The 22,746-nt window shown below is 41.7% G+C and overlaps 2 protein-coding genes and 1 long non-coding RNA gene across 3 annotated transcripts in view; 2 read left to right on the top strand and 1 right to left on the bottom strand.

Moving 5' to 3' along the window:
• LOC144678874 (ferroportin) overlaps positions 1–9,522 on the top strand; it is a 40,593-nt gene extending 31,071 nt beyond the window's left edge. The window contains exon 7 of the mRNA XM_078538874.1: positions 8,719–9,522. Within this exon, the coding sequence (XP_078395000.1) occupies positions 8,719–9,071 (353 nt within the window). The 3' untranslated portion in view covers positions 9,072–9,522. The remainder of the gene's footprint in view (positions 1–8,718) is intronic.
• LOC144678875 (uncharacterized) lies at positions 114–16,058 on the bottom strand. Its single transcript, XR_013576200.1, has 3 exons — positions 15,967–16,058; positions 3,091–3,160; positions 114–214 (listed from the first exon to the last, which is right to left on the bottom strand). It is a non-coding gene; the product is annotated as an uncharacterized LOC144678875 (long non-coding RNA).
• Positions 14,497–22,746, top strand: part of tomm7 (translocase of outer mitochondrial membrane 7 homolog (yeast)) — a 33,764-nt gene continuing 25,514 nt past the window's right edge. Inside the window, exon 1 of the mRNA XM_078538873.1 lies at positions 14,497–14,663. Coding sequence (XP_078394999.1) covers positions 14,561–14,663 — 103 coding nt within the window. The 5' untranslated portion in view covers positions 14,497–14,560. The remainder of the gene's footprint in view (positions 14,664–22,746) is intronic.

Below are 22,746 nucleotides of genomic sequence, written 5' to 3'. Positions count from 1 at the left end.
CAGTGGTTCTGCAACTCAGGCTGTAGAGATACGAGTAACCAATTATCCAGTATATCTACATAAAAACGCAATTTTGCTGTTTTCTTACATGGAAACTATAGACATTTGCCATAGGAAGGTTTGCAGGAACTGATAAGTGATGACTTTCCAGCTTGCTTCCCTCCTTGTATCGGATTGCCATGCTTCTGCTGCATACCATTCAATTGTGGCATAGCTGAGATAGGGAAATGGGAGAAGAAGTGAACAAATTAGTATCTAATCACTTCATGATAGAGTACATTGAAATGGCTCAATGCATCTTATCACTGGTGCTATCTGGCTAGTAGAAAGTGTACAAATTGACTCCATGTCTGATTTTCTCTCCCTGTGGGAAAATATCTTGGTACTACTTGGCCTGACTAAAATCAAATTGGGTGAAGAACAGCTATGCACCTACTGAAGATCCCTCATAGTGACAATATTAATAGATCACATTGGATTAATCTATGGAAAAATACTTTTCAGTTGGATCAATTTTATTTTTTTCAGACTGATCTGACATTTTAAATATAATTTCTAAGTACACATAAGTATGGATAATTTGATGTACTATCATATGACCCTGCATTCACATTCCAGGAAATTATATTAAAACAATTATGTTCATTAATACTAATTATGAAAACTTGAAGACTGCTGAAAAGAGAGACATGTTGCCAAAGCACACAATTCAGCAACATCATTTATGATGCCAGGTATGTAGGCCATACTTCCCAACGATTAGCTGATTGAATCAAACAAAAGTGTCACATGAGGGGACTTGTTTTATGACATTTTAATTCTGTTCACTTAAGTTTTTTTTTTAAACGACTCTTCGTCTTCCTGAGGCAGCTCCGTGCCTCAGGGAGATTGAAGTGCTCTTTCATGCGCATGCACGAAGTTCACGCTAGGCCCCCCCTCCTCCCACCCGCACAGGCAGCGCTGCCACTTGCATAGCATGCTGGGCGGGCCTTAATTGGCTCGCCCGCGTAAAATGATGGTGCGGTACCAACCGCCCCCGCCTGCCCCAGCTGAGAACCTCCGCCAAGGGTAAAATCCTGCCCATGGTTTATTTTACCCTTGCTAGAAGCAACATTTATTCGTACGTAGGGACCCATTCTCTGCAAACAAAAGGAATATGTTGTACGTTTTTCATTATCCAGAAACATGGGGACCCTATAGCTCTCTGTTGCTTTCTCCATGGCAACACCTTGGCCAATTGGAGTTGACTTGCCAATGTACCCCTTTTCTCCTGTGATATAAATTGTTGTGATTGTTTGTTTGAAATTTGGCATTCTTGCATTTGTCCTGATGAGTGCAAGATGGAAAGCTTTGGCAACATGCTTCTTTTCAGCAATATTCAAGTTCTGTACTACCAAGCAACTGTATTGAAAACATCTAATGCTAATTTTTGGAGATGTTCTCTGATGTGCAAAGTAGTTTGGTTCAGTCTTAGTAACAAGTATCAAAATACTTTTGAAAGATTTTTTTGGCTGTTGATGATTCAGTGGATGTCAGAAAAAATAAGTTAAAAGTCAAGATGTTTTTGTCAGCATGAAGGTTTATGGCAGCAATAAGCCTGCGCTAGAGGCCAGCATTGGCAAGAACACAGTATAATGCTTACCATCAATTTCCTAACTAACAAAATTGAAATGTGAGTGCTAATTCCTTCCATTTGTGCGCTAGGTAATTGATGAAATATTGGGTACATTAGAGGGGAGTGTTCCATATTACAGCAGTAAGAAACCTCTGGTGGAATACATTTTGTCTCATTCACATGGAATAAGTTTTACTGGAGAGGCTTTGGTAAGAAAATTGGGGTTTGTTAAGGCCATTTAAAAACCTATTTCCATAATTAACGGGGCTGTCCGTACAACCTTAAGGTTGGTGGGCAGGTGAAGAGCCCAAGCGGCCTTTGCGTTTTTTATGAAACCTCATCCACGGGCGGGATAAGGTTTCATGAAGGATTTAATAATTAAATATTTTTTCCGCAATTGATAAACATATCCCAACTCATGTGACACTGTCACATGAAGGGACATGTCTAAATAATTTCTATCTGTCTTTATTGAAAACTTTTTCCATTTGGACTTAATCTCCCTGAGGCCGCTCCGTGCCTCTGGGAGATTTCTGTGCTCTTTCGTGCATATGCACGAAAGAGTGCAGGCCCCGACTCTCCCTCCTCCCCCCGCCCGCACAGGTAGCGCTGAGCGCTACTGGGCAAGTGTCAGGCTGGGTGGGCCTTAATTAGCCTGCTCACGACAAATGGCGGTGTGCAACCGGCAATCGGCTCCACTCCCCCCTCCCCCCCTGAATGGCCCACCCAACAGGGAGAAAATTCGCCCCATGGTTTTGATCGCTGGATGAGGTCTATAAAATTAGACCCATCTTATGGGAGGTAGAGAAATTTACAAACATCCCAACAGCCATCAGGTCATACCTGGAAGACAGCAAGATTTCTAAAATAAGGGAAATGGCAATTCTGGCAGATAGGTATGACATATCACATAGGCAGCTAGGGGGAAATAGATCTCCATTTGTAAATCCACACAGGAGTTGGAAAAGTAGGCTAAATGCAAAAGAACAGGCTTCAAATGATAGTGAAGGGGATAGCAAGAAGGAAAAAGCTGATTCTCTCCAAGGTGGTCAAAAAGATAGCATAGAAGACTGGCATGGTTTCACTGTCATAAAATGGCAAATTATTGGAGCTTAAAGTCTAAATCATTGGCACTTGTGCAAATAGCAGGAATTTTCACAGCGAAAGCTGCACCAGAAAATGAAGCTTCTGGGAAATGCATTGCTTCTAAAGTTTTTACAGTGGATATAGATAGACAAAGGATTATAAGGGGTTTATATTTGAAGGGGAAGTCACTCCATTTTTGTCCAAGAAAGAGCCTAGAAAAATTGTTACTCTGAGAGATACTGATTTGGCTCAGAGTTTATTGTTAGCAAAGGATTTCGACCTTTCTTCAGAAGTTTGCTGAATAAAAATGTATACTTTGTTATGACTACAGCTGGTGTTAATTGCTCGCAAACCAAATCCCAGAAGGAAACTTGGCTTAAGGGCCATACCCTTTTTTTTGTATTCTGAAAATGAGAAGAAGTCATACTGATCTCAGCAGCAAGAAGTCCAGTAACACGTCTGGGATTTTAAAAATTAAAAGTAGAAGTTTTATTAACAAGAATAAAAGAAAACTTAAGCACACAAGATTACAGTTACACAGTTAAACTTAGTCTTATAACATTTTTCCCCAGAAAAACTCTCTACTTGGTCAGACCCACAAGTAAAGATTTTCCAGGTGACACTCCCTTATAGATGTTTAACTATTAACAAATCCAGATATATTACCCAAGGCAAACTGCTAATGCTTTAATAAAGGCATAACACGTGACCTGTAACTGTTTTCCACTCTGCTGTGGAAAACCAAACTTCAGAATAAAACTACTCCTTGCAGCCCTAGACTGTTCTGGCTTGACTGGATGGTTGATTCAAACTGCATCCTCTCCCAGCCCACAGCTCCAGCTGCTACATCTCTCAGCTTACAGCTCAAACAGCCCTCCACAAAATACCTTTTTTCCCTTTCATCTCCAGTTCCATTGTTCTCACTCCTCTTTGAAACTCAAATCCTTCCAAATATAATATCTTTCATTTTTCCATCTTATCTTTGCTTTTGGGTCAATAAGATATAATATTACCCTCCTAATTACCTATGGAACTCCTGCAAGATGCAAACATGTTTCTTGTGACCTCTGATTTCCTTTTGATATTCAAACAAACTGAACTTTTCTAAAAATTCAAATGTTAGATCTAACCTATTCACTGGTACCTCATTTTCATGTTTTAAACCGCCCCAGACAATCTATCTCCTATTAACCTCTGCCTAGCTTAGTTAAGTCATACACATGCACATACAGCCTTTCCCACTGAATAATATAAGATTCCCCAAAAATATAAATCAATTTCTCACATAATACAGGGTGTTGTTAGCAAGTGTGTGTCTATCCCATCGTGTAGAGCAAAATTAAATTGTCCTCTGATAAGGAGACTTGTGCAGTTGGAATTGTTTCTAAATTACAGTTAAACTGTCGATTTTATATTGGGAAATGATATAGGGGCAAAATAGTTTTTCCACCATCTGGGATGTGGTGCCACAGTTCCAAGTTTGTTCCTGTGAGTAAAAACTCCTTACCTATTTGTGATCCAGTTGAGCAAAGAATTGATTCAAGTGAAAATACTGATGTGTCCACCTCAGTAATGGACAATACAGAGACTGTAAAAGTACTTGCAGGATTTCAAAATAAAAATTTCCAACAGGAAAGACTAAAAGTGACTACCAAATTAGCCAGTGAGACACAGAATACAGCAGCAGGAATCCAGGCAAGTGGACAGTTCAGGAAAAAAAAACATTTAAAACCCTAAAGATTGGAAAATGTGGTTTGTGAATTGTGTGGAAGATTTCAAATGTTAGAAAATAAAATAAAAGTCCAAATTGAGGAAGCTATTGACATTGCTTGAAAAGAATTAAGTAAGACAGGTTCTGAATGGGATTAGGAGAAACTGAAAGATGTTAAAATGTTCCAAGATCAAAACAAACTGGAACATCAAACCCTTTTGTTTGAATATAAAAAGCACCTCAATGAGATTCTTTGAACAGCCTAAATAGATTTTGTTCAAAGAAGGAATGAGTTGTTGGTTCACAAAGAAGCCATTTTGAACTAATTGTCTTAAAAAGAGAATTTACAACTTTTGAGTTTAGAAAACGAAGTTAAAAACGGAGATACGCCTACAGCTAAAGAAGAGGGTGACAATTTGTGGGCTTAAAGTTCTTTGCAGAGTTAAAGAAAAGGCATTGGAGAAAACAGAGGTTTGTGTTATGATAATTCTATGATGTTCAAATTCTGCTAATCCTACTTGTGACATGTACTTGCTTTTGTTTTGGCTAAGTTCTGAATATGAAATTGTGAAAAATGAAAAGGTTATCTGTACAGTAAGTAATAAGCTATTTGTTAAAAGTTTATGGTGCTAAGAACTTGTATTTTCAAAGCTATTGCAAAGAAACTGTCACTATGATGAAGCTTTCTTTTTCCCAAGGTGAGAAGTCTGAGCGAATCTATATTTTTTTGATTTTTGTCTGCATGTTTTTTTTAAATTAGCACTTGAGGGGTGGTTGACTGGAGATTGTAACATTTGAAGTACTAAATTTGATACATTCAACAATGGCCCAAAACAGGGGCTGACTCTGTTGTAAGATTTAATAGTCTGGAGCTGGAGGGGCAGCAGAAGGTTGCCAGCTGCATTCAGCTGAAGTGCTGTGGTTAGCTCCCTACAGTTGTGGCTTAGAGAGGCCCAGGAGCAGTAATTGCTCAGTGCTGCTGAGAATTTGGGGCTTAGGGAATCCCCTAGTGAGCAGTAATAACTCAGTGTAGTGGTGGAATCTGGGTCTCAAGGAGGCCAGAGGTCAGTGAATAGCAATTGATAGGCAGTGGTTGATCAGTGCAGCTGAAAAGAAGAGCCAAGAAGGCTGAACCTTGGAGCAGGTCTGAGAGGGATCGGAATAGTGTGCCTTTTTGGGAGGATAAAATCTGTGGCTAAATCTCTAAAGGAGAGAAGCTGAGGTCCTTTGTGAGAAAAACAATGCCTGAAGGATTTTTGTGACTACAAAGTGAAGTGATCACTGAGGTCTGGGGTGGGTTGCTGAGAGAATTTGTGGGTTCTGTTTTGGCTTTATCTGCCACTTGGTAGTAACCACAGTTTGCCTGTTAATTCATGTTTATCTCACGTTAATTCTGATAAATTGTTGGATAGTATTTAGGGCAGAAATTTTCACTCACTGGGCGGGCATGCGCCCGACCCACTCGAGTGTGAAATGACGCACGTTGACGTCGGCTGAGTTTGTCGACATCAACGCGCAGTCGCACGATAGTTCGGGCAGCGGGCACACACCGGAGCTGGCAGCGCACCTGCCCACAATTAAAAGGCCTGTTAAGGCCATTAAGTAATCAATTAACTTAAATTTTTTGGTACCCATCCAACCTAACGGTTTAGCGGGCAGGCGAAAAGGCCAAGCTGCCTTTGCATTTTTTGGAAATCTCATCCATGGGCGGGATGAGGTTTCCAAAAGCAAATAAAGATAAAATAAAAGTTTTAAAATTGAATTAATAACAGAGTCACATGAGGGGACATGTTTTATTGCATTTTTATTCTCTTCATTTTCCTTTTTTAACAACTCTTTTATCTCCCTGAGGCAGTTCTGTGCCTCAGGGGGATTATGAAGCGCTCGCACGCACGCATGTGCAAAGCTTGTGCTTGGCACTCCTCCCCCACCCTGCACAGGCATGTGCTGAGCACTGCCACTTGCGTTTCACGCTGGGTGGGCCTTAATTGAAATCATGGTCCACTCCCGATTGACCGCACCTGCCAAGCCCACCTGCCAAGAGCAAAATTCTGCCCTTAGTGTTTGCTTTATGGATTCTTGTATAGCAAAAAGAATCTTCTGTTTGTCTAAAATGAACAACATGTTACAAGCATGTTGCGAAAAGTTCAGTGACTATGACCGTGAGGAGTGCATGGGAATGAATGTGTTTGAATGATTACTATTTTGTGTTTTACACTATTTTTTAAAGTTCTGTGATGTAACAAAAATGGAATGTCAGGGAATTTCATTCTTTTCTCTGGCGAGGAGATATTACAATTGCATCAGATGTTATTCTGGTCCAGAATGTTGATATGTGGACAATGGAAAGCTAACGCCATGGTCACATGACAGGGAAACCGATTGTGACATTTACGAAACATTCTATAACTGACATTTTTTTTGAATGGTGGAAAGTCAGTTGATCGAAGAAAGGAAAAAGACTCCAAGGGAAGAGATCCAGGTCCAGCAAAAAACAAACCCTGTTTAGAAGTCACCTCGGGCATTAAAAGGGGTTAATACGTTTTACCTGCTATTACATTTCTTCACTACAGAGGCTGGACTATGATTTAGACTAAAAACTAGAAACTTCCAACCTCTATTTGCCATCAAGAAACCAGGAGAGAATCCTTGAGGACTGCAACATTTTCATCCACCATCTTAACGACAGTAAAGAAGTGACCTGTTTCTGCCCTACCCTTCTGGTAATCTAAGTGCATGTTGGTTTTCTAGAAATCACATTTCTTATGTGTGTGTGTCTGTGAGTTTGGGGAGTGAGTGTTTGTTGCATTTTGCATTTCGGGTTTTGTGATTACTAAATGTTCATCTTTTCTTTTTGATTTTTAAATTTACAAGAAAGCCTGTTTTGTGTCTGTTTTTCAAAGTCACAGCACTGAAAGGGGGGCAAAAAAACACACTCCTCAGATATACATCTTGTTGCGGTCAACAGAGAAGTGGGAAGAAGGGGAAATTATCTCCTAACTCTCCCCTATTTGTAACAGATTCCATAGACATTTGTGCCGTGTCACTATATCATGGCAATCTACATATATTGCCATTTTCTGAATCTATATTCAATGAACTTGCGAACTTAACTCACGCAGTTGAGTTCAGCTTCAGTGACACAATGGGCAAAATTTTTATCTCACCGGGTGAGTGTGCGCCCAACCCGCTCGAGCGTGAAATGATGCACATTAACATCGGCCGAGTATGCCAACGTCAACGTGCAGTCGCTCAATGGTTTGGTCGACAGGCGCGTGCCAGAGTCGGCAGACAATTAAAAGGCCTGTTAAGGCCATTAAAGGAGCAATTAACTTAAATTTTTCGCTGCCCGTCCAACCTTACAGTAGGCGGGCAGGCGAAAAGGCCAAGCGGCCTTTGCACTTTTTAAGAAAACCTCATGCACAGGCAGGATGAGGTTTCCTAAAGTAAATAAAAATAAAATAAAAATTTGAAAACCTAGTTAATAACATGCCCCTGCTCATGTGACAGAGTCACATGAGGGGACATGTTTCATGACATTTTTATTTTCTTTAGTTTTTTTCTCTATAACCCTTCATTTCCCTTGAGGCAGCTCTGTGCCTCAGGGAGATTATGAAGCGCGCATGCAAGAATTTCACACTCGCCCCACTTGCACTGCTGCCCTCACTGCCCATACAGGCAGTGCTGAGCGCAACGCTTGCTTTTCACGCTGGGTGGGCCTTAATTAGCCCGCCAGTGTGAAATCGCCTTCCGGCCTCGATCGTTGCCGAGCCCGCCCGACATGAGTAAAATTCCGCCCCATGTACACCCAAATAGATGGTGTTGCCTTGGGATCCCCTCTAGCCTCAGCTCTCACGAATATTTTTGTCAATTTCCATGAGAGACACATTTTCAATGGAATGACCCCTAACCTCCTTGCATATTACATTTCTATCAGCCATAACTTGAAGCTATACATAGATTTTTAGGAAGATAGATTGCGTGAATGAAAATAGTTGAATGATGTATTTCAATTATGTTTGCTATCATGGAATTGTAGAGGAACTGCATGGCTGCCAAAGGCAACGATTCCTGTTGCTATAATTTGCTTCACAGTTGTGTTCTAATAATGCGTGGGTAAAATAAAAGTGAAATTATCAGAGTCACATTCTTAGTTGAACTGATTTACACTAAACATGGGATTATATATTTAATTGATTTGTTCTCAGCAAGAGTAAAATATCAGATCATGCAAGCTACCTGTTCTGCCAATTCATAACAATCAGTTTACCAAGAACATGATTACAAAACTGTGTTTCCCTTTTAGGTCTATGGACTTTTGACCTGACAGTAACACAACTTCTGCAGGAGAATATTCCAGAATTCCAGCGAGGAATTGTAAATGGTGTGCAGAGTTCAATGAACTATTTGATGGATCTGCTTCATTTCATTATGGTTATGGCAACTCCTAACCCTCAATATTTCGGGCTGTTGGTTATTATCTCAGTCACTTTTGTAATAGCTGGACACACAGTGTATTTCATATACGCAAAAAGAAGTAATGCCCAGGTGGTTTTGGAGCAAGTTAGAAAAGTGAAAAGGACTACTAGTAAAATGGAAAAAACTGAATTCCCCCAAGGGTCACAGGATGCATACAATACTGAAGCAGGACTCATCTGAGACTTCACTAGTGACCAATCTAGAACATGAAACTTCTTTGTGAATATTTGTGAAACTTTCCCAGAAGATAATGCAAATTCATTCTACCTCCTATTGTGACACAGCAGTTTCTGAGGTATTCAACTTCAGCCTGACTTCCTCCACTCATGTAGAAGTATAAATGCAAATATTTTACTGTGTCTAACAAAAGTTTATGTATAAAAGCATTTTCAGCAGACTCTAAAATAATTAATTATTTAAATCTTTATAAATCAGCCTGTAGAGACGGAAGAAACTTTACATATGGATACGGAACTATGTAGAAAAGAAAACTATATGGCACTTCAAAAGCTCAATTGTTCCAGCTTATCAGGAAGATACATTAATCGGTCATGTTGAATGCAAGTTGTGCTTTCTTAAGTCGCATAAGTATTGTCTTGTAACCAGTTTACATAAAGGTAAAGAAAAAAGTCCTTTTTCTGGTAATTTTATCAAACCCTGAGATTTTTTACATTTATGGTCAAAGGCACTGTTGGTGGGACAGAAAGAAATAGTAATTGCAGCAACTCTCAACGGCTTCCTGGAAAATTTGCCTTGTTCCATTTATATTGGAAATTGTCATTTTGGGCATTTTGAATCAAAAATATAATTCGCAGTGCCTAATTTTTAACAATATTCTGTACATTCTATGAGGGGAATTTTAAATGGAACTGGAGACTAATCTGTTGGCTTCTCACTCTGATCCTCCTGGCAGATACTTGTATGAAGCCAGCAGCCTTTATTTAAACATGCAGGTTAGGACTTGATGAAATCAGGAGCTGGAGCCAGAAGAGGCCCAGAAAAGTAGATTTCTTTAAATATTTTGTAGTTTCCTTGTGCGCCAGGCCACCAGCAGCAGGGGGAGTGTTCGTTCAAGCCCCATCAAAAACCATAACTGAGACTAGGTAGGGACGGACAAAGCGGGGAGTGACATCCTGGGGGGGGCACAATGTACGCAGGGTCTGCCTCCGATTGATGTGCCCCTATCCTTAACACCTTTTCAGAAAAGCAGTTTTAAAAACTCAGCTCCACCTGCCACGTCCCAGCATTTTATGGCGGTGAAGGTGAATTGCCACCGCAGTGAGTTAAGTCCCAGAGAGGGAATGGATCTCGCACCCTGTTTGGGGGTGGGGGGGATGCAGGGGAGGCAGGGGATGGTAGGGAGCAGCGGGGCAAAGAGGGGGTAGGGTGGGCTTTGGACCAGGCTTTAATGCTGGTGGTGGATTTAAGAAATTCTCTGGAAACTGAGGAAGTTACTACCCAGCGAAACTGGGTACAGGAGCCCATTGCAAACTTGGGGTCACTGTGGCTGCTTGCCAAAAGGACTGCAATCCTGTAAAGAGTGCGATGGCTGCTAAGTATACTGTGCTGCACTCTTAAGTATTGTGCAGCAGCAAGGTTTGGACCTGCAGGAGGAACAAGGCATAGTGCTCAGATTCATTTCAGATGATTCCGTGGAAGAGGAGGAACACAAGGTAGAGGAATGTGATGAGGATAATACAGCACCAGCTGCTCACATTGCTGCTTGAGATGCCAGAGATACCCTTATTAATGCGAGGTTCATTTAAGTTGTATCAATGGATCCATGTCACCGGCACATCCAACAGCCACTCTTCCCATCACCACCCCCTCCACTTCAATGCCAGTGAGAGAAAGCAGTCCTGCAAACAACCAGCCACCTCTTCCATATCCTCCCAATGGTCTCGCCAAGTCATGTCTTCCTGCTCAAAACAAGGGGCTGCATCTTCCGGTCGGTGAGCAGGGGGCAGGGCCCGCTCACCAACGCGTAAAATGACGTGGGGTGACGCTGGGCATGCGTTCCAACATCATCCCGTGTCATTTAGATTTTCAGTTCGGCATGCACGCAGCCGAACTGCCAACGGCCTATTAAGGCCATTAAAAAAATGATTAAAATGATTAATAGATCTGCAAAGAGCCCAGGCGGCCTTCAGAAAAAACATGAAACCTCATCCACGGGTAGGATGAGGTTTCATGAGGGTATCAAAATTTTTATAAAATGTTTAAATAAAAGAAATTGACAGTGTCACGTGAGGGGACATGTCAGGAAATTTTTTTCTACCCTTCAAAAAAATTTTCATAACTTTTATTGACCTCCCTGAGGCAGAACTTTGCCTCAGGGAGATCTGAGTGCTCTTCTGCATGCATGCGCGAAAAGCGCACTCCCGGCTCAGTAATCCCCCCGCCCCCCGCCCGCCCGCACAGGGAGCGCACAGTGCTTTAAAGCAGATGTCGTGCTGGGTGGGCCTTAATTGGCCTGCCCACTTAAAATGGCAGTGTGCCCCCGACTGGGGGTGCTGATTGGGAACCCGCCTTCCCATGCCTGCTCCCGCGCATCCACCCTAACCGGGGGAAAAGGCTGCCCAAGGTTTCTTCTCACATAGTAATCAAGAATGGGCTAGATGGAAAAGTGATGCAAAAAAAGTGATTTAACAAAAAGTTAATAACATTACATTTTAACATACATTCCTGTGCATACCCTTGTGTAACTACAAAGTTTTATTTCTCTTTTTTCTACCACAAAAAGAGGTAGAGGTAGGCTGCTTACAACCCTGCTCTGACTGCTGAGATTTTCTTGGTTGATGACTTCTGGTCTATGGAAACCTGCTTCACCTGTGTAGAGGTAGACTTGGGTATTAGAGTTATGGCAGCATTTTGGGTATCAAGGTGACCAAGTGTCCTTTATATTAAGGGATTGTCCCTGATTCTGGCTGTTCGTCACGTGTAAGGGACACCTTTTGTCCTATATTTCTAGGACAACCTGTGGGAGACTGATCCTGGGAGTATCCAAAACAAAAACAGAATTACCTGGAAAAACTCAGCAGGTCTGGCAGCATCGGTGGAGAAGAAATCAGTTAACGTTTTGAGCCTTCACGACCCTTCAGCAGAACTGAAGCATAGTTAGGAGAAAGGAGAAATATAAGCTGGTTTAAGGTGGGGGGGCGGGGGTAGAGAGAAGTTGAGGGTGTGGTGATTGTGGAGATAAGCAAGCAGTGATAGGAGCAGATAATCAAAAGATGTTACAGACAGAAGGATCAAAGAGGTGTTGAAGGTGGTGATATTTGTCTAAGAAAAGTGCTAATTAAGAATGGAAGACAGGACACTCAAAGTACAGCTCTAGTGGGGGTGGGGTGGAAAGACTAACAAGGTTTTAGTTTTAGATTTAAAAATAATGGAAATAGATGGGGAAAGAAGAATCTATATAAATTATTGAAAAAAAAGGGGAGAGGGGAGAAACGGGGTGGGGATGGGGGGAGGGGGAGTTTAAGATCTAAAGTTGTTGAATTCAATATTCAGCCCGGAAGGCTGTAAAGTGCCTAGTCGGAAGATGAGGTGCTGTTCCTCCAGTTTGCGTTGGGCTTCACTGGAACAATGCAGCAAGCCAAGGACAGACATGTGGGCAAGAGAACAGGGTGGAATGTTAAAATGGCAAGCGACAGGGAGGTTTGGGTCTTTCTTGCGGACAGACCGCAGGTGTTCTGCAAAGCGGTCGCCCAGTTTGCGTTTGGTCTCTCCAATGTAGAGGAGACCGCATTGGGAGCAACGAATGCAGTAGACTAAGTTAGGGGAAATGCAAGTGAAATGCTGCTTCACTTGAAAGGAGTGTTTGGGCCCTTGGACGGTGAGGAGAGAGGAAGTGAAGGGGCAGGTGTTGCATCTTCTGTGTGGGCATGGGGAGGTGCCATAGGTGGGGGTTGAGGAGTAGGGGGTGATGGAGGAGTGGACCAGGGTGTCCCGGAGGGAATGATCCCTACGGAATGCCGTCGGGGGGTGAAGGGAAGATGTGTTTGGTGGTGGCATCATGCTGGAGTTGGCGGAAATGGCAGAGGATGATCCTTTGAATGCGGAGGCTGGTGGGGTGATAAGTGAGGACAAGGGGGACCCTATCATGTTTCCGGGAAGGAGGAGAAGGCGTGAGGGAGGATGCGCGGGATATGGGCCGGACACGGTTGAGGGCCCTGTCAACGACCGTGGATGGAAAACCTCGGTTAGGGAAGAAGGAGGACATGTCAGAGGAGCTGTTTTTGAAGGTAGCGTCATCAGAACAGATGTGACGGAGGCGAAGGAACTGAGAGAATGGGATGGAGTCTTTACAGGAAGCGGGGGTGTGAGGAGCTGTCTGTCCTTGGCTTGCTGCATTGTTCCAGTGAAGCCCAACGCAAACTGGAGGAACAGCACCTCATCTTCCGACTAGGCACTTTACAGCCTTCCGGGCTGAATATTGAATTCAACAACTTTAGATCTTAAACTCCCCCTCCCCCCATCCCCACCCCGTTTCTCCCCTCTCCCCTTTTTTTTCAATAATTTATATAGATTCTTCTTTCCCCACCTATTTCCATTATTTTTAAATCTAAAACTAAAACCTTGTTAGTCTTTCCACCCCACCCCCACTAGAGCTGTACTTTGAGTGTCCTGTCTTCCATTCTTAATTAGCACTTTTCTTAGACAAATATCACCACCTTCAACACCTCTTTGATCCTTTTGTCTGTAACATCTTTTGATTATCTGCTCCTATCACTGCTTGCTTATCTCCACAATCACCACACCCTCAACTTCTCTCTCCCCCCGCCCCCCCACCTTAAACCAGCTTATATTTCTCCTTTCTCCTAACTATGCTTCAGTTCTGCTGAAGGGTCGTGAAGGCTCGAAACGTTAACTGATTTCTTCTCCACCGATGCTGCCAGACCTGCTGAGTTTTTCCAGGTAATTCTGTTTTTGTTTTGGATTTCCAGCATCCGCAGTAGCTTTTAGCTTTTTGTTTTTATCTCTGGGAGTATCCAAGGTGAGTTTGAGTGACTTGAGCGGGGCTTCAACTGAGTTGACTAGCAGAGAGATGATCATGTTGTGACTCAACAAGATAATTCTAAGTTGTAATTGATTTTAACAACCCCCCCATATCATGGTCTCGCACTCCTCATGTTTAAACTGCAACCCCCCCAAATGCTTACCAACCTGCTCCCATTCTCATGATCCCCTCCCGCTCTCAAGGTCACCAGCATCCCTCTCCTCTCAATGGTCTTACAGTAGAAGTGCCCCTTATTTTATTTCATAATAGTTGGCAACTCTGTTGAGCACTGGCTGAAGGGGAGGGGAAACAGGTGGCAAGTAAAAGGGTTTTGAGTGGACCTCCACTTCCATATGGCCCCTTTTGCATCACCCCTCTTGGCCCAGCTGCATCACTACCACCATTGTGCTGGAGAACACTTCAGTGCAGATCAGCGATATCAGATTGTCACCCCTCCCTCACTAGCTCGCGCGCGATCATTGGAGTTGTGTCCCCCAGGTGGTGCTGCAGTGACTGGGCTCTAGGTGGCGCTGTGACCCCCCAGGTGGAGACGGCCTCTGCCCGGCTCGAGGTGGCGCTGTGAGCGGCGGAGCGTTTCCGGTTGTGATTCTCTTTCCGGTGAGGCATTTCCTGGTGCTGGCAGTGTGCTGAGGGAGCCGCGCAAAAGATGGTCAAAATGAGTAAAGAGTCCAAACAACGGCTGCAGCAGGTCTTCCGCTGTGGACAGTTCGCCATCCGCTGGGGATTTATCCCGACCATCCTGTACCTGGGTCAGTTTGAGTGATGGGAGAGGGTGGGAGGCGGGTTCGGTCACGTGCTTGGGCATTCAGGCTGGATGGTGCAAGACTTTCCCCTGAATTAACCCTGAGCCTCTAAACTCAGCTCCTTTGTCCACAATCAGACTGTTCGGACCCTTGGCATCGTGTAAACCCTGAATTGAGTTTCCATCCCCATACTCCATCTTTCACAAAGATCTACATCTTTTGCTGTGCTCCTCCGCCACGTCTGTTACTGAAACTTGTCCGTGCCTATTTCGCTTCCACAATTGACTATTTTAATATTCCACGTCCTGTAAACTTCAGCTTATCTGAAACTCCTCAATCCGTATCTTATCCAGCATTGGCCAGCTCACCAATTATTTCCCTCTGGCTCTCCCAGTACCTCCAATTTAAAAATCTTATATTTAAAACATCTTTGCGGCCTCACCTCTGTCCATCTCTCTAACCTACAGTTCCCTCACTATACCTCCAACTCTGGCTTTTATGCATCCTCTCTCCTTTCACCCAACCATCAGCAGCTGTGTGTTCAGCCATCAAGACCCTATACTCTGGAAGTCCCTTTCTAACCTTTTGCCTTTCCATTTTCCTGTGTCACTTAAAAGCACCACTTTGACCAAGCTTTGCATCATCCTATTTAATATATGCTTTTTATTTCTGAAAAAGATTCGTGTTGTCAAAGCTTTTAATCTTGCACCCATCAAGACAATTTGTACGTATACCCAATTGATATTCTTGTGAATTGTCCTGATGAGTGCAAGATGAAAAGCTTCAACAACATGTCATTTTTCAGTGATACTCAAGCTCTGTACCACCAAACGACTATTTGCTTCTTTGATTTGGTGCGCACTTTTCTCTGATCACACCTCTGTGGAGCATCTTGGGATTTTCTTCTACTCTAGAGAAGCTTTATGAATGCAAGTTGTCATCTTTAATGCTTTAGCAAATTAAGGTGTTTGTTTTGCTCAGTTATTAGTTTCTTTAACTGTTGCATAAATAGTATAACAAAATCCTCTGGTGGGGTTTGGGTTGGAATGCACACTTAACAAGTATATACTGTTAACACTTGGCCTTGCCTACAAAACCTCTCTTTTTAGCTCAAAAATTAGATGATTTTTAAGAAATAATATTGCCTTAAATGTCAGCATGCATGGTTCAACAAGATCCACTATGGCAAACGGTGTGCATGGTCACAGGTACAGAATCTACTCCAAATCACCAAGAACAATGCCATGGAAAATATAGCAATATATCAAGTTGGATTTTGCTGTAGAAGTAACAGCATAACAGTACTCACGGTTACTAAAAGTGTAAATTGGACAGACCCTTCTGCCACATGTATAGTTGAATGTGGAAATTGTGATGATGTTGCCCCAAGATAGCCTGCTGCTCCAAAAGCTGGGCTATACTGGTATCTTGCAGAGACTCAGCATTGAAATACACGGAACAGGAAGAAGTTGCTGTACTAGCATGATAGATTCCCAATGAACTGGCCAGAAAAAAGTTATAGTTGTCCATTTTGATGCAAGTGAATTTTCAATAGTGTGGTAAACCTTAATTACTGCCAAACAAGCTCTGTGGCACTGACAATTACTATCTACAAGTGTGGAATTGCATTTCTTGAGAGTTTAAGTATTAATGGAGGTTTTCCAAAAAATAACATTTATAACTTCTTCATTCCGCATATTTTATTTCTCAAGTCAATTTTTCTTTCTCTTTATTTTGCTTTCAATGTCTAATTTGACATAGAATTCACCATTCTAACTGGCAATTCCTGGTTCAGACTCTGAGCTATTTATTGGCAATTCCTCAGTTTGACTGGTTAGGGTGGACTAATTCATTCTTATACAGTAAGTTCTAATGTAAAAACCCCATAGCCTGTGGGCAAAATTCAGTCTAATAAATCTCATGTAGCTGTCACTTTCTATAACACTAACTTTTATTGCATTGTGCTTTTTCCATCATGACTGCCTAAAATATTTTTTGTTACACTTGAAATTACAGGGGTAGAATTTCCATGTGAATTCTCTCAATCCCCCACTATAACATCAATGAAAATTTGGAGAAATTATATAAATGACTAGCAGGAGATCAGGAGAATCCTTGGAAAAATTCTACCCCTCTGTTTTTCTTAGAATCATAGAATGGTAGCACAAAAGGAGGCCATTTGGTCCACCATACCTGTACTGAAACTCTGAAGGAGCAATTCACCTAGTGTCACTCCCCCTGCCTTTTCTGCATAGCCCTCTATTTTTTTCCTTTTCATATAATGATCCAATTCCCTTTTGAAAGCATCAGTTGACCCTGCTTCCACCACAGTCTCAGGCAATGCATTCCTGATCCTAACTGCTTGCTGTGTGAATAGGCTTTTCCTCATGTCACCATGCTTCTTTTGCCAATTAACTTAAATTTGTGCCCTCTGGTTCTCGATCCTTTTACCACGGGAACAGTTTCTCCCTTTCTGCTCTGTCCAGACCCTTCATGATTTTGAATACCTCTATTGAATCTCCTCTCAACCATGTCTTTAAGGAGAACAGTCTCTACTTTTCAACCTGTCTACATAACTGAAGTTCCTCATCTCTGGAACCATTCTCATGAATCTTTTCTGCATCTTATGCCTATAAACCTGATTTATTTTAATTAACCTCTAATTGACTGACTTTAACTTCTAATGTCTCCAGCTTTGGTCTTTGTATATTGTAATTGCAACTGGGAAAATTTACCATCCAATGCAACTTTGAGCTCCAGCCATAGCTGGCTGAATCCATTTGGAGTCTTTCTTCTTGTTTCCACCTCCTTTTAACAATTTTGTTCAAGTTTAACAATAAGCAATAAAATGAGGGATTAAAAATTCACTTGTTGATAATATTTACCTTGTACAGTAAAACTCAGCCTTACTAAAAATATTCTTGGAATGGAATCTATTTGACATCAGAATTTTATCTTTTTTTTCAATTCATTCTTTTTCAAACCACGATACCTTTTTTCTTTCTCTTAGAACATGTAGAAAATGGATGATAGCATGGAAAGAACACAAAATCCACCCTTTTCCCTCTCAATGCATTTTCCAGAATAGCTGGCATATTTTTTGGTGGGGGATTTTTGTTGGCAAATGGATGTGAACATGGTAATGGGGCACCAAGTGCCTTTGGTTCAGTAGAGAATGGTGCGACTCTGAGCTAATGAGATGTTTTAGACACATGTGCTGCAATTAGATTACTTGGGAGATATGACCCTACTTATTGGAGTATCATTTTGTAACACGAGTGATTAATAGTGTCTCATTGGAGTATCCTCTCCTCTTGTTTCCTTGTCCACTGTTGTGTAATTTGTGGTTTTGCATTCCTAAAGTATATTGAGGAACTTCATCTAAGGGTATGATCATGGGTATGTGGCAGTTACTAAAATGTGTACTGTGTGAATGCTTTAGGGGGAGTTTAAAACAAAACAGATTTAACCTCAAGGGTTCTGAGACAGTAAACTGTAAACAGGAGCAAAAACAAAAATAGCTGGAAATACTCAGCATCTGCGGAGAGGAACACAGTTGATGTTTCGAGACCGTATGACTCTTCATCAGAACTAAGGAAATAGAGAAATGAGGTGAAATATAAGCTGGCAGAGGGGGGTGGGACAGGTAGAGCTGGATAGAGGGCCAGTGATAGGTGGAGGCAAATAAGAGATTGCCAAAGATGTAATAGACAAAAAGACAAAGGGGTGTTGCCGGTGGTGATATTATCTAAGGAATGTGCTAATGGAGACATTAAGGTTAGCAGCCAGGACAAGCAAGTGGCAGATGGCGCTGGTGGGGTGGGGGGGGAAGGGATCAAAATGGGCTAAAAGGTGGAGATAAAACAATAGATCAAAATAAATTTTAAAATAGGTGGGAAAAGAAAAATATATTTAAAAAATTATAAATTATTGGAAGAAGGGGAATTGGAAAGGGGGTGGGGATGGAGGAGAGAGTTCATGATCTGAAGTTGTTGAACTCAATATTAAGTCCGGAAGGCTGTCAAGTGCCTAGTCGGAAGATGAGGTGCATCATCTGTTTTATCCAACTGTAAACAGGACCTGGGTTACACATGTTCTTGTATTCCCAGAATTAGGCGTCTCATTCGCACATGACCTATCACTTGACAGAGACTTGCCATGTTTCGGTAGGGGAAGTGAAATGTTCAGAGGAGGTCATTCTGCGCTACTTGTGCAATTTCTGAGAATGTGTCTTTTTTTATTCATTTGTGGGATGTGAACATTGCAGACAAGGCCAGCATTTCTTGTCCATCTCTAATTGCCCTCGAGATGGTCATGGTGAGCTGCTGCAATCCACAGTGCTGTTAGAGAGGGAGTGCAAGGATGTTGATCCAGTGACAATGAAGGAATGGTGATATATTTCCAAGTCAGGATGATGGATAGAAACAGGCCATCCAGCCCAACCAGTACATGCTGCTGTTTATGGACCCTCCCCCTGCCTCCCCCATCCTTGCTCATCTAACTCTATCAGCATAACCCTCTATTTCTTTCTCCCTCAAATGCTTACCAACCTTCCCTTAAATGCATCTATGCTACTCAATCACTCCTGATGGTAGGGAGTTTCACATTACCACACTCTAGGTGAAGAAATTCCTTCTGAATTCCCTATTTCTTGGTGACTATCTTATATTCATGGCCTCTATTTTTGCTCTTTCCCACAAGTGGAAATGTTCCCTCTGTGGCTGCTGTTATCGAAACCTTTCATAATTTTAAAGACCTCTATTATGTCACCCCTTACCCTTCTCTTTTCAAGAGAAAAGAGACCCAGTCTGTTCATTCTCTCCTGATAAGTATAATCACGCAGTTCTGGTTTCACCTTGTAAATCTTTTTTGCATCCTCTCCAGTGCGCCTCCCAACTTTTTAACAAAATGGTGGCCAGAATTGTACACAGTGCTGCAAGTGTGATCTCATCAAAGTTTGATACAAGTTTAGAATAACTGCTCTACTTTTCAATTCTGTTCATCTAATAATAAACCACAGTGCTTGATTTGCTATTGTTTTATTAATCTATATGGCTTATTTTAGTGATTTGTCTATTTATATACCCCCTTCCCCAAAGATCTCTTTGTTTCTCTATCCCAGTTATAAAATTATATTCCATGTAAGAAGTGGCAGCTTACTTTTTGTACCAAAATGTAATATCTGTGTTAAAATTAATTTGCCAATTAAATGTCCATTCTTCAAGTTTATTAATGACATCATGTAATTTGTTCATGTCGTCCTCCGTATTAATTATCTCCCCTTTACCCCTGTTCTAAATGGCTTACCCCTTATTCTGAAACTATGACTTTTAGCTCTAGATTCTTCAGTTAGGATAAACACCTTCCCAGCGTCTACTCTATCAAACCCCTTAATAATGTTACATGCTTCGATTAGATCATCCCTCATTCTTCTAAATTCCAGAAAATGTAACCCCTGTGTGCTACCTTATCAAATGGTTTTTGAAAATTCAAATACAGTGCATCCACAGTGAAGAAATTTCTAATAAAAACACAAATGTAATGACTAAAGAGATGCTATAAATAGAAAAGAAAAGCATACTATTGATCTTGGATGACATTACATAAATGTTTGCACTGAGGAAAGTTTTGATGTTCCTTTTATGATCTTGAGTCATGAGCAATTTTGAGAAGTCAAGTTCTGGAGTTTCATTTGACAACAGTCTCATGATAAGGGGTCGATCATTTAGTACTGAGATGAAAAATTTCTTCACTTGGAGGGTTGCGAATCTTTGGAATTCCCTACCCCGGTGATATGGATGCTGCATAAGACTGAGATAGACAGATTTTGGTCAATCAGAGCTTCAAGGGACATGGGGAATGGGCAGGGAAGTTGAGTTGAGGTGGAAGATCAGTCGTGATCATATTGACTGGCAAAGCAGGCTCACGAGCAGTATGGATTCCACCTATTTATGTTCTTATGTTCACACTGCATTAAATTTTATCTGCCATGCATCGCCTATTTTGCCAACTGTCTATGGCCCCCTGAACCCTGTTACTATGGACCTTGTTACTTACTATCGATACAATTCCAAGTTTTGTATCATCTTCAGCTTTGAAATTATGCCATCTATAGCTAAGTCTAGGTCATTAATTTAGATCAAAAAGATTCACTGGTCCTAACACTGAATCTTGGCGAATGCCACTGTTATTCCCCTCCAGTCTGAAAAGCAACTAATCACTACCGCTCTCTGTTTTCTGTCCCAATGGCCAATTTTGTATCCATTCTGCTACAGTCCTTTTAATCCCGTGGGCTTTAGTTTTGTTGACAATTCTATTATAATCTTTAGAATTGTCTTCCTAAACGGAGTTGGTGTATTTGGTGACCGCTTCGGTGCCTTCGGAGACGACAATTCTATTATGCAGTACTTTGTCAAATGCTTTGTTAAGATCTGTATACCCACTTCATCAACCGTCTCCATTATTTAATCAAATAATTCAAACATGTTAATCAAGTGCTATTTGCCTCTAACAAATCCATACTGACTTTCATTTATTAGCCCATGCTTTTCTAAATGCCAATTAACTTTGTGTGTATTATCTCAACAAGTTTACCCACTGCTAATGTCAGGTTGACTGGCCTGTAGTTGTTGGGTTTATCCCCCTCTCATTTTTTGAACAGGGGTATAACATTTGCAACCCTCCCGTCCACTGGTACCACCCCCATATCCAAGGACTATTGGAAGGTTGTAGCAGAGCTTCCCTCAAGCTATAATGCATCCCATCTGGAGTGGAGGACATTTCTTTGAGAACAAGTATTGCCTCATTATTTTTATTTAATCCAATATTGCTACTACTTCCCCCTTTACAACTGTATTAGCAGCACCTGCTTCTCTTGTGAAGAGTAATACAAAATACTTATTTAGTATTTCAGCCATGCCTTTTGCCTCCACAAGAAGATCTTTTTGGTCCTTAATTGCCACCACATCTCCCCCCGCCCCACACTTTGACTATCCTTTCATTATTTGTGTTAATTGTTTTTGGTCCTATTCTGAGGAAAGCCTGTTTACTGATATAATTTCTAATAATTTTGCTTGTGAAGCAGTAGGCAGAGCAGGAACGTGCAGCCCAATGTCATAAGGTATGAGAATGTCCATTCCTTCTGTCTGCAAACTGAAAAAGGAATTCCTCAGTTTAGGAGGAAAGGTTGATAAGTTGCAGTTTTCACTGTCAGGACTCCTGGTGCTAAATATTTATACCAGTGGATAATAAAGTGTTTAAGTATTCTTTGGGGACTGGGATTTTACTTTACATTCGGAATTTCCTAAACCTGAGCTGCCCCAGGTATACGAACAATCTATCTCAAAGTTGCTGCCAAAACATCCATGTCTGGAGTGAGACTCTTGTGGAAATGACAGCATGAACTGCTAGTGTTTGACCAGTTGACCTTGCAAGTTCTGTATTTATTTTCAAACTAAATCTGAAATTGGGAAATGAGTAGAGGAGATCAGTTGGAGGAAGGTAGCTTGATAAGGGAATGGCAAATCTGCTTGTTCCACTATGGATAGCTCTTGTCATCTTACTGTTGGAAAAGTTCAGAGGTAAATGAAAAAATAACTTTTGGCATGTTTCTTGCAAGGCTACTGACAGGATAATTGGTTGTGCATCTGGTTGGAAATTCAAAATGATTGTCTACTCTTTGCAAGACTTGTAGATGCAGGCTATGTCTCAACATAGTATTCTCGCTAAGAAACGAGTATTTTATAGGTCTATCATTTCCGACTTGATCTGGCAACTTATTCTCTTTTGCCTTAATGCTGAGATTCTGTGCAGAATTTTAATTGCCAAGGGCTTGGGTGCAGGCATGGGGTTTAATCCCTGAAGATGGCACTAGGCTGGGAACATGATGTGATCGTTCCCGCTTCTGGGCTTCACCCAGGTAGGTTTGTAGGCAAGCGGGGAATTCATGTGCAACTGTTGGGAAAGTCATTTTAATATGCAAAGAGGGAATTAGCTTTGAAACTAATCATGAACTCTGCTTTAACAGTAAGTGCATTGCTTTTCCATGACCGCTGCAACTTGCCAGCTTCCTGAGGAGAGATCACAGCGG

This window comes from Cetorhinus maximus, chromosome 3, assembly GCF_964194155.1.
Source record: "Cetorhinus maximus chromosome 3, sCetMax3.hap1.1, whole genome shotgun sequence".
Taxonomy (NCBI): domain Eukaryota; kingdom Metazoa; phylum Chordata; class Chondrichthyes; order Lamniformes; family Cetorhinidae; genus Cetorhinus; species Cetorhinus maximus.
The sequence above is the reverse complement of the archived record's forward strand: the minus strand, read 5'-3'. Positions and strand labels throughout refer to the sequence as shown.